Source organism: Amblyomma americanum, chromosome 7 (assembly GCF_052857255.1).
Source record: "Amblyomma americanum isolate KBUSLIRL-KWMA chromosome 7, ASM5285725v1, whole genome shotgun sequence".
Classification (NCBI taxonomy): domain Eukaryota; kingdom Metazoa; phylum Arthropoda; class Arachnida; order Ixodida; family Ixodidae; genus Amblyomma; species Amblyomma americanum.
In genome coordinates, this window is record NC_135503.1 from 56,331,041 (window position 1) to 56,343,041 (window position 12,001).

General features: G+C 43.5%; 1 protein-coding gene across 1 annotated transcript in view; it reads right to left on the bottom strand.

Moving 5' to 3' along the window:
* LOC144099167 (putative glutamate receptor) overlaps positions 1-12,001 on the bottom strand; it is a 71,059-nt gene that overhangs the window by 24,839 nt on the left and 34,219 nt on the right. Inside the window, exon 2 of the mRNA XM_077632293.1 lies at positions 1,281-1,381. Within this exon, the coding sequence (XP_077488419.1) occupies positions 1,281-1,381 (101 nt within the window). The remainder of the gene's footprint in view (positions 1-1,280; positions 1,382-12,001) is intronic.

The following is a 12,001-nucleotide window of genomic DNA, read 5'->3' on the forward strand; positions in this document are numbered from 1 at the left end:
GGTGAAATGAGCAATCTCATTGAGCTTAGTCTGATAGCCCTGTAAATAATTGACGGTTGCGGTCAATCGGCACAACAAAACCGCCCACGCCTAACTCATTTGTTTGACCGCGTGATGCACGCATTAGGATGTAATGCCGCCGGTCGGGCCGGTTGGCTCCCGATGACCGCTTACTAAGGCGGCGGCACGTGTAGTGGAAAAAATGAGCGGAAAAGGGGTGACAGCGCTATGACGCGACAAAGGAAACGATACTAACACTTATTAGCCTCATTGCCTTTGTCCCGTGTTAGCGCTGTTATATACTTTCTGTCAATATGTAACAACCAGCCCCTATCAGCTTCTACAAAGTTATGCTGGCGGGTCTGTTTGGTCGCTTACATTGTTTTGTTTTGTTTTACGCACTGCACTGACATAAATTGGTAAGCCTACAGATTCGCGCACATGTATGCGTCTACTTTCATTTAATAGCTTCAAGCGGTTGTGTCAGGCTTGATGTTCATATCAGCCGAACATTGTACGTAAGTCACGGTAGTTCTGGTAATTATGCAATGAATTCTTTACTTTTCGATCATCTGGAATGGCCTCCATAGCGAAAAACACCACTGAGAAGTCAAAACTACTCCAGCGTGACTACCCCTTCTTGAAGTAATTTTCTGTAGAAACAAGACGCTGAATATTTACTTAATGATTGAGTTCTGCGTTAATCTACCAGTATGGACGCATTTATTACGTGTTATGCCTGTGTGTGACGCCTGCTGTATGCCTAGGGGAGGAACCAATAGTTGCCACGTATGGAAAGTGAACATAGAGATTAGTCGCTTATTGCCAAAGGTTACTCTCTGTCAGAGACTCGAGGACTATTTAGAGTGAGACAAATTACGTCTCGAATCGCAGATATATATTATCTATCACTACTTATTCACAGTGTTGTGAGAGCTACGAGTTCGAGACGATGGCTTCTTTTTGCGTGGTGCTCTTCCGCCCCATACGAGCCGACCACACGGACTTTGATGCTGTCGCCTGTCGTCTTACAGCTCCCTCTTTGTGATTAACGTTTTCTGGGAAGTAGGACAAGTGTGCATGTCTTATTTCGAGGCAAGGTAATTATTAGAAGGGAAAGTGATGTTTTCGCACCCACGCAACTTGCGCTTAGTGTTAGAGACTTCCAGGTTGCTGAATTTATCTTCCTGAGATCATTTATTCGCTCTTTGCAGGTGTTAGTCATTTTTCTTTCTCGTAAAAAGATCTTGATTGTTGACAGATACTGCATATTTACTTACGAACAGTTGAGTTGTTTTCCAACAGATGATATCAATATGTCCGTAACCCCAGTCACTTCAAGTGTTCCGTTCACGAGTTTGATGTCGCAAATATATGGCATCTGAAAAAAAAAAGTTGGGAATAGAGGTACTGATCGTGATAATGACCTGCATTTTTTAGCAAGACAATAGGGATGCAGAGGGGTAATTTGGGCTTGTTCTTAGCTCATGATCACTCCTCTGCTGTCGGCCTTGTGCCTTTGCGCTTTTTCTTTCTCATCGCGATGGGGAAAATTGAAAAACAAAAGTAGGAGGGCGCTTAAGCTTCGCCTTAAGAGTAGACGCCATATCGCCTTCTCCTAATTTTTTTCTTGTATCTATCCCTTAGGTGCTTATGCGCAACTAAACCAAACACAACAAACGAAATACTCTTTTATCTATCGTTATATCTAGATGCTGCCGCATATTTGCTTCGCTGCAGCTTCTGCAAAGTAGTCGAGTTTGCAACGATTTTAACGCGACGCCGTATAGGGTCCCGTGTCGCAGAAAAACCGGCATCGGTTTTGGTCTCGATGCCGGTGATCGAGAAATTCCGAAGGAACAAAGAATTACAAAAATATTCTCAAGGAGGTTACTGTAACCAAAGGTAAGTAATTGAGCTGGAAAGATAAATGGGTTAATTTAGGTTGGGGCGAGAACAGGGCACAGAACTTTCGGACAGCGGGACTGGCATGCTGGCCTTGGGTGACAAAGGCTGCCTGGCTTAAATTTAGTTAAGATATACCTCGTGAATGCGTTATTGCATCTCATTTTGGGAAGTATCTTGGTTACGTGTACTAATGCGTGCATGAGTAGTTATGAGTATGCTAGTTAGGAATAGCCTATCTCGTTGTACACCTAAATGCTGACGATGATGATGATGAATTTTTATGGCGCAAGGGCATGTGTGGCCAAAGAGCGTCATGGCGCAATGTTTTTTATTCTACTCAAGGAGGGGTCGAAGACCCATTTCCCAAGCATTTCACCCTAAAGAAGCCGAGCACCCGGCAGGGGAAATCTTGTACCCATTGCATCACCGGTGAGTGCCCAGCGGCACTGGGGATCGAACCCCACACCTCCCGCATGCGAGGCGGATGCTCAGACCACTAGGACACCGCTGTGTACACCTAAATGCGAAGCTTAAGCGTCCTCTAAGCTGTCCCATTGCGAGCTTACCTGGGGTACAAGTTATCACAGCGGACGAAGAAAACCCTGAATGCGTCGACATAATTAACGGTCATATCGAAGGCAAAAAACTTCATCATGAGAGAAGCCTATGTAATTGACGATAGTCAGGGCGCACTCGTCCCGCGTTCTGAGTTAACCCTTCATGGCATAAATGCTCAGGTTTCTGGAGAAGGCTGTCTATTGAGTGACAATGAACCGGTCAGTGGACACTCACTCGCGCTAGAGCATTGGAGTATGCTTAAAAACGCAGGCGCAGTATCATTTCTTTAGCGCTAATTTGAAACAGCATATCAGCAGAATTTTAAACCAAATGTTACTCTTGCAAACTTCAGCATGTAAGTAAAATGAAGCCGCTATATGTTCGGCAATGAAAATATTGAGTGTGTCCTGGCCGACCTTTATTTAAAATTTTCTTTTTTCGGACTTTGTCGGGATAATCTACCCCAGGATATTGTTTTCTCCCCGGAAACAGTAGCTGCGAGACAAAGTGTGCTGAGCAATTTCCAAAATGTAAACATTCCTTCCGTGTAGTAAACTGTAAACAACGAAAGCGAGAAGAATGACACGATTTTTATTCGGCGTTATTTCGTTCGCTCCCGGATATCTCTTGACGGGGAAATCCTGTCATATGACAGCATGTTCTCCCCTTAAGAAGTTTTGCTATTTATGCAATGGAAGTTCTTGAAATTACTTAAGAAGACAACTTTAAAGGGCAGAGTTATTGAAGAACAACGAGGAAACGCTTCCCTCTGCGCAGAAGACGGCAGATTTGCTCACTTCGCCAAACTAAGCTAATTGGAATGGTGGCTATCGTCAGCTGAAAATGTTACTAAATATGTACACTGTTTTCAAGAAATTATGAAAGTTGAGGCTGCGTGAAGGACGCTTATGTTCCGCGCACATTTGTTTTCTTTATCATGCGTTTACCAGTTTAGACACAGTAAACAAAGACGCCACTCTGCGAACTGATGCTGCTAAGATTTGAATGGTATATTCGCAACAACATGCCAGGAAAGGCAAAAATAATAATAAAAAACTGGGCCATAAGTTCAATTTTAATGCGGTATAAAGCTAAACAGCAAAGGACTGCAAGTTAAATGGCATATTCGGTATGAACATTTGGGCCGATATAGATTCGTGGCCTTGAACTACACTGTGCCTATTGTTTCTGCAAAAAATGTGTTGTCCGTGCTGTGAGACTCGCCACAGGTTGCTGCGGAAAACGTATGGTGATAAAGCGGTATTGTTATTTGCGGTACGCAGCGCCCACGTCCTATGACTAAGGTGAAATACAGCTCCCCTACACGCTCAATGGTCTTGTGGCACGACAGTAGCTCTGGTGCGCCTCGAAGAAAGCTACGTTTGTCTTGCTTCATTTGTTCAGCATATTACATGAAATAATACAAACGTCGATTAAGCGCAACAATGTTAATTCATTCATAGTTCTTTTTTCCATGAAAAGAGCCGAAAAAGTGGTCATGACGGTCGATTACAGAGAGTGCATCATTTATTTTCTGATAATGCGCAGATGTCTAAAATTCAGACTAGTGTACGACATGCACAGTAGAATTTGTGCATCAATAGCGCATCAATTGAATTAATAAAATATATCGTATCGAGGATCCGGAAAAGGGTTTAAGCATGCGTGCAGAAAAGTACCCGCAGAAGCAAGGAGTATTCTGGGCAGTGCATTTGCCCCTACCCTTTATGCCATCTGTGCAGATTCAAACAATCGTAGAATGAGAATATTTATAGACAAGAAGATATTTTAGAATCATATTGGTATAGTGTGCAAAGCGCAATACTCTAATAAACCGATGCCAACACGTTTATAGCCATGTACGACACTATTTTGGTATGCTTTTACGAAAGAACCTTCGGCGTATTAAAAAGCCAGAGGTTGTGTCCTCTGCATTCTGATTTTGCTGTGCGCAGAATGCTTTCTGATAAGATATTTTATGAACTGGGAGCCGGCGTATAATGATGTTGAGAAGAATAGGCCATCATGATCAATCGCTCACATGTATGAGTGTCGTTTTGCAAGGAAGTACTTTCCCCATTGACGCGAGGCTCAACAGAAAGAACTATGTCCTACTCCGGTGCCGCTGTCGTTTTCACGCGGCTGCCTATACTGGAAAGGCCTTCCAGGGTTCCATGTTAGCAGTCACATGTATGTAATTTTTTTTGCGCCTTATAGGATGAAGTGTCTACTCTCTGAAAGAGATTACTGTATGTGCTTTCGGACATACTTTTAAGTTTATTTTTGTATTTCCTGCTTAATGCACGAAAAAGCAGTTAAGTACTTATGATCGCTACTAGGTTAGAGTGTAGACATGCAATGAATGCGACTGACTTTGAAAACACGTGATTGAGAGTTCGTGATAGAGGTTTTACAGTTAATAAGTCTTACGAGGCTAAATTTTTGCTACATTTCTTCAAATCGTGTGTTTCGTCCATGCTTACCGGAAGGATTCCCACTCGTAGATGACAAGCCATTGTGGTTGGTGTCACTTTTGATCTAAGTTGTTCAGCGATGAACGAGTCTACCTGCGCCTTACAGCTGCACAGTCCTTATGTAGGAAATAAGGTACTAACTCCACGAAATTATTGATTTCGTTCCCCAACTAACGCAGGAAAACTTTGCATGTTGAATTCAGGAAAGGAGCACTGCTTCGAAATTTGGGCTATATTGAGCCAGATACGTATCGCATTGCAAATGAAGTTTCTAACATTCGCCTGCCCAATTGTTTTCGAAAGCTTCCAAATTACCCTTATGAATGGAGCACTTTAGTAATATCTCTGGAGGAACCTGATTAATTGTACATCGAATGCAGCAGGACAATTTCTTCGTGGATGCTCCAAAAAAGTAAATAATTGTTCTCCTAAGTATTTGCTTTCTTTCACAGCAAGGGTTTGCCTAAGCCTTCAGTCGTGCTTGCATTAGAAGGGTTTACCTAAGGCTGCAGAGGTGCTTGCATTAGACACACATATCTGCATAAACATTAGAATTTTGGAAGTCAAATGCATTGAGCGCAGTATTGAAAGCATGGCGAAGATGTACGGTGTTTTCGGTGCTTTTGCATCGATCACTGCCATATTTGTACTCGGAGTAAAAAAAAAAAAAAAGGGTCGGTTCTATACTCATCTTCAGAAACACGCGAAACACAGTAGCCCAATACACAAAGTTAAATTATGACCTAAGACTGGCTCATTGAGCAGTCTTAAACCATCATGTCGAATGTTGTAAAGAATAATGAGGGTAGCAGTATTAACACCTTGATTTCAGCGTGCAAGAGTAATAATAATAATTGGTTTTTTGGGGAAAGGAAATGGCGCAGTATCTGTCTCATATATCTTTGGACACCTGAACCGCACCGTAAGGGAAGGGATAAAGGAGGGAGTGAAAGAAGAAAGGAAGAATAGGTGCCGTAGTGGAGGGCTCCGGCATAATTTCGACCACCTGGGGATCTTTAACGTGCACTGACATCGCACAGCACACGGGCGCCTTAGCGTTTTTCCTCCATAGAAACGCAGCCGCCGCGGTCGGGTTCGAACCCGGGAGCTCCGGATCAGTAGTCGAGCGCCCTAACCACTGAGCCACCGCGGCGGGGCATCGTGCAAGAGGAGTAACTAAATTTTGTCGGTACCCCTAAGAAAATAACAGACAAGGCTCTGGTTTCGATACGAATAGAACTATACCTGGCTTTATCGAAGTCGTCCTCATGAATAACTTATGTGTGCTGCTATTCGTGATGAATTTTAGTAAAGGTTAAGAATAAAAGGCAGTGCACTTTTATGACGGACATCCAGTCATGGTGGCGAGAATGTGAAAAGGTTTTATTGAGGTCCGCAGTCAACAAAAGAGGAACGCCGGATTCAGCACTTGTGGGCTGCGTCGATGGTAAGGTGAGGGAGACGGATACCAGGGAGAAACCGGCCCGAAACTACGCAAGATGTTTCCGGAATTGGAGGTTGGTGCACTCAGCAGGCTTTGTGCGTTGAAATCTCTCTAAAAATTTCAAATTGTGCTTCAGAGCTGATATCTTACTTGAAAAAATGGACGGCGAAATGGCATCAGGAGATACATCTCTAGACACGACACTGGGAAGCTCTCCAAGAAGGCAAAGCATTCTCTGCTAGAGCCCCACACTAAACGGGTCTCCAACGTTCACAGATTATAAAAGCACCAGTCCCACATCAAACAATTAAGCGTAAAATAAGCATCTTAAAAAACTATGCTGCCAAGGATGTAGAGAACAGTAAAGCAGAGAAAAAAAATCACATTTTGGCTGTGCTGTTCACCGCGGCTTCCTTATCGAACCCAGTGGGGCAGATAAGGTCACTTCATGCCTATTTAATGGCCGGCCCCTCACTTCTTTCATTTCATTTCTCCATTCTGCCTGTTATCCTTTATTTCCGCTGCCCCAGCTCAGATGCTTCAGTATCGATGGCAGATGCCCGGGCTAGCAAAAATCTTTTCCTTCCTTTTTTATTATTATTTTATTAAAAAAAGCCACTACCACCACCTCCTATTTTATGCAGTCGGTGTTGCTGTGGGCGCTACACGGGCCCGCTGTGTCCGAAAAGCGCTCGAGGTGGTCAGAATTTTTTGAACCTCAAATTTGACTACAATAGCACTCTTGAAATTTTAGACCGTTAGCTTTTAAAAGCTCGTTCTTCAGTTTCGCACCGTCATTGTCGGCGTTTGCAGCGCTACATGCCACCTGCATTGGTTGACAGGCGGCAAAGAAGAGAGCGAGAGAAATCCCCGCCCCATTTTTAGGAGAGGGGAGAAAGATGGAAAGTGAGGGAGAAAGAGGAAGGGTGTGAGGTAACGGGTGCATGGTGGCTTGGTGGTCGTCCTCGTGGGCGGGAGGTGACTGGTTCGAGTCGTAATAAATGAAGGCTATATATAGAGGTTGGTTATATTCTGCGCATTTTTCCGTTGTGGAATATCACTTACGAAAGCCTGCCTGATCATTTGGTTGATTGAAGTCTAAAGCCACAACTCCATGGACACTTCCTCGCGTATGTGCTAAGCGCCTGCGCGCGCAGCGCCGCGCCGTGACGAACATCGAAAAGGGGCATGCATCTCCATGCTTCTGGTACTGGCTCGCTCCCCCTCTCGAGCCGATGGAAACAATTTCAAGGCGTGAAGAAAAGGGGTTGGGGGCGCTGAAATGACTACTTGAACCTCGAAGAAAAGTAAGGGGAACCTGAAAGAGCTCCAAGCCATGACAAAAAAAGTCCCCAAGAGCACCAAGGGAATTCTTTGAACGTGCGCCTGCCAACAAAGGTAAAAACACTAGTGATAATCTAACGCTGCATGCTTAATTAAGGCCCGTTCTAAAGCTTATTTAACGTGCGTGCCAATTTACGAAGCGAGGACAACTCGGCGCACGGTGAACATTATGAACGCGGTTCTGGCTTGCTTAAAAATGCAAAAGAAGATCAAAAATCAATTCAGAGCATTTAACAAGCTACTCTTTCTAAATTCGTTTGCCGTGGAATCCACTCTTCTGCCTTAAGTCACCAGCAGCTTTCTCTATCTGGAATTACAAGCCCATCTCGATTACATTTTCTCCTGTTTGTTTGCGGTACGATATCGTTAACGCAAATGTGTTTCTTATTCCATGTTCTTTTGTTTCACTCTTCTAAAACGACCACTGTAATTTTGCTATCAATATCACCTCAAATTAACGTCTACTTTTTCATGATCTACAGGTTAGGGCGCAATAGATTAGTTCTGTCAAAACACAAATAATTCTCTTTACTTAAGAGATGTGGAATGCCTGGTATCTTTAATCTAGAAGTATCCCTCTATTGGGCTCCAGCCTAATCATGTTCTCGTATTTTCTGTGCCCTCGACCGACAGTCAATGCTTGGTCCAGATAGACGGTCACCCCTATAACTTTTATTACATGTTTTAAAATCATGAATCACTGCTTCCTTTACAGGCTGTTCGTTCCAAAGTTTGACTTCCTCATTATAATATTTAAGAATCTCATTCCACTTTGCATTTTAAGGGACGCTAGATGTGGGGTTGAAGGGGGAGGGGGGAGGGGATGAGGTATGAGGGGGCTTAACGTCTCGCAGCTGCACGAGGCCTAAAAGGCACACTGTAGTGAAATCCTTCGAATTGTTTTCACTCACTTGGGAATATTTTACGTTTTGCGTGTTTTACGCGGATATGTTACATGTGGGAATGTTTCACATACTTTACAGCGCAGCTTGGAAGGCTTATTACTAAGCAGCACAGTAATAAAACTTTTTCAACACTCTTGGCTGCGTCTCGCGCTCAGATTATCTCTCCTGGCCAAAAGACTTGCACTGGCCTTTCTGGTATTTCTTCAAAAAACAACGGTGCTGATTGTAAGCACCGTTGTTTTTTGAAGAAATACCTTTCGTATTTTAAATTTCTGGGAAAAATAAATAAATAAAAACGACATGAAATAAACAGTAACAGTAATAAATGTAATAAAAATTACCAAAGTTAAAACAACAAAAATCTACTGCCATTGGCTGCTGTTGGCTGCGATATGCAGCCAATAATGAGGTCCTGTTGCCAATCTGCCATTGGTCCGGCCGCTTCCCACAGAGGCTGGCAAAACCGCTGCTATGTCACCGAAAAGCAGTGGCCAATGCCGTACTGTGTCCTAAATGGAAAATCGATAATAGGTCCATATAGGATACGGCCACAGCACACCGCTTACCCCAGCTTATGTTTTCTGCCGTTATGGATTTCACAATCAGACCCCGCTCAATGAGCCAAAGGAGAATACAGATGAATGTTTTTTTTGCACGCGTACCTCTATTACTTCGTGATTTTACAAACAGCGAACAAATCACGCTTGTTCCCTATGTTGTACGTGCTTCGCGAATCTATTTGAAGCATGGAACAGCCACGTTTCTATGTGGATGTGTGTCACAAAGCAAACACTCCCGAGTATTAAGCAAACACACATATGCCAGAATAGTCAGCTCAAGCAAACTATTGCTTACACTTGCCACGTAATGTAGATGGAACCGAATACCGTCATTACAGGCGCATTCATTAACTTTCTTCTGAAACATGTCGATTAAGGTTTTGCATTTATGAACGCGCGCGGTTTCGTTACAAGCTTCATTTATTCTTACTTCTGCAGCCCGGTTGGTCTGGCGCCATTTGCTCCGCAAGAGCAGCAGAAAAAAATGTTTTGAATTTGCTGATCAGATTAATGAACAAAGCTTGCTTTGTTGGCTCATACGAGCTACTTGAATATGTCTCACAGCGTTGCGGGACCGCATTTATTTCATTACGCGGTGAGCGGTTATGCGCTGCACATCGAAGCTCGGTCTTGCAGACCCCCACTCTGTTGGTGGGTTTGAAAACAGCGACCGCAGAGGCTTGTTATTTGCGCATGCATTCCTGTAAATGCGCAAAGTGTTACGAGGAAGCTCGTAGCGAAGTTGTACAGGCATGGGTGTTTACATAACTGCCGCGCAGGGCCAATACTGGACTGTCCACTGCAACACTTAATGAGGCCAAAACGCACGCCTAACAAACAAGCGCCTGGGAACAGAAAAAAAGGAGCACATTACAGCAATGAAAATATAAACCCAACAATTACAAGCATGTCAATTTCCTGACGTTCTTCAAGCGGGTACTAGACAGCCCGAGCACAGGGGCATAAGACAGTTCGCGTAGGAACTCATTCGGGTGCAGCGGCCACATTTCGAAAAGTGTATTGTATGTATTAGTATACAGTGTATTAGTATACAGGCGGAGCAGAAGCCACTCCACCGCCTTCGAGAGGCCTTTACACGGGCAGGGATAAAGGATGTTGCCAGGTAGATAGAGCAATGCAATGTCTTGGAAGGAGTAAGGCGTATTGAATTCGAGTTCCTGTTTATCGTTAAAGATCCCCAGGTGGTCGAAATTATTCCGGAGCCCTCCACTACGGCACCTCTCTCTTCCTTTCTTCTTTCACTCCCTCCTTTATCCCTTCCCTTACGGCGCGGTTCAGGTGTCCAACGATATATGAGACAGATACTGCGCCATTTCCTTTCCCCAAAAACCAATTATTATTTATCGGGGAAATTTGCGGATGGAGGACTAGCTTTAGGCTCCATCTTATTGTCTCTTTGTGTACCTCCGCAGTCTTATCATCCTCCTTGATTATGGAGTTTAATGAGTAAGGTGTATTTTGCTGTTTTTTACTGGTTTGATTTTTTTCTGACGTCTTGTTTTAAATGCCAAGTGGACGGTTTTACCATGATTTATTTTCAAAGATCATCCCACAGCGCATGTACCTCTCTGAATACATTGGCCTGCCTATAAAGTACGTACTTCCAAGAAGCGTAAACGGCTCTCTCGCGTGTACAAATACTTTCCTTCATGAGCTGCACACTTAGTCATTGCCTGTTAAAGTATGGCTAGAGAATAGGGGCACATTTCTGTCTTGTCTTTAACACAGGCTCCGTCATGCTAAAGAGACAACTAAGATGATTTAATTACTTGTAAAGATGTACTAGTACTTCTGGGATTTCGTACAGCGGACATATAAAAAGCGAATTAATTGCATTGCTCAATCTGTACGATAATTAACTTCCCTGCAATATGCTGTTCAACGCTGAGGCGTGTTTCTTCTTATACGGCGGCACAGCCTATGAAGAACTTGCGAGATGTACCAGCACTGTGGATTTGTTGTAGCAAAAAAACCTTAATTCGCACGAATAATTGTTAATCTCATGAAGGTGTATGCCCAGTCATATTTCTAACCGGAGTGGCATTTTCTGTTAGTGATGTACTCAGTTTTGCCTACATTCTAGCGCTCTGTGCCTTTGGCGTGTTTTTGTCTTGGAACTCGATGTTTTTCGGCTTTGGAAGGAGTTAGTAAATAGTTCGTGTACACTCGGTGCCAAAAGTTGACGGGACATGGAAGTTGCAAGCAATTTTAGCTTTGTGAAAGACACTAAATATTCGCTCAAATGAAGAGCTGCAGCCTGCGCTTTAGGGCGGAAACTGTGCAAGTCTTTGTCATCTTGAGGCTGTCTGCTCAGGCTACATGGAAATAACGTGCTTCAATGAAACGTGTGGCTCGTAAATTTTTGGAGACAGGTGTACATAGAAAATACTTCGTTGTAATGAATGCGAGGTTTAGGGAAAAAAAGCTAGATGAACGAGTGAAATTTGCGGTCGGTTCCCAATCTAAGAGTCATGAGTTCAAGTCCTGGTATTTTCATGCTCTTGTATTTCTCTTTCCTACCTTGTAAGTGTATTTGCGATTAGTAGTGTCAAAAGCAATACTGTCCGAGGTTAGCCTTGAAATTACGCTTGAGTTACCTCTTCTTGTTAACGATTGCTTCTTCAAGCTCTTAAGCTCTAGCCAGCGTGTCTCAACAGACGTACAGGTTCAACACTAGCGATTACATCTGCGATTGTACAAGGTGTGCCTTTCCTTTGCTAGGAGACGAACAGTTAAACTTTCATTCAGTCCCGAAAGGGTATGCATAGTTGTGGCAAAAGCAGTTGG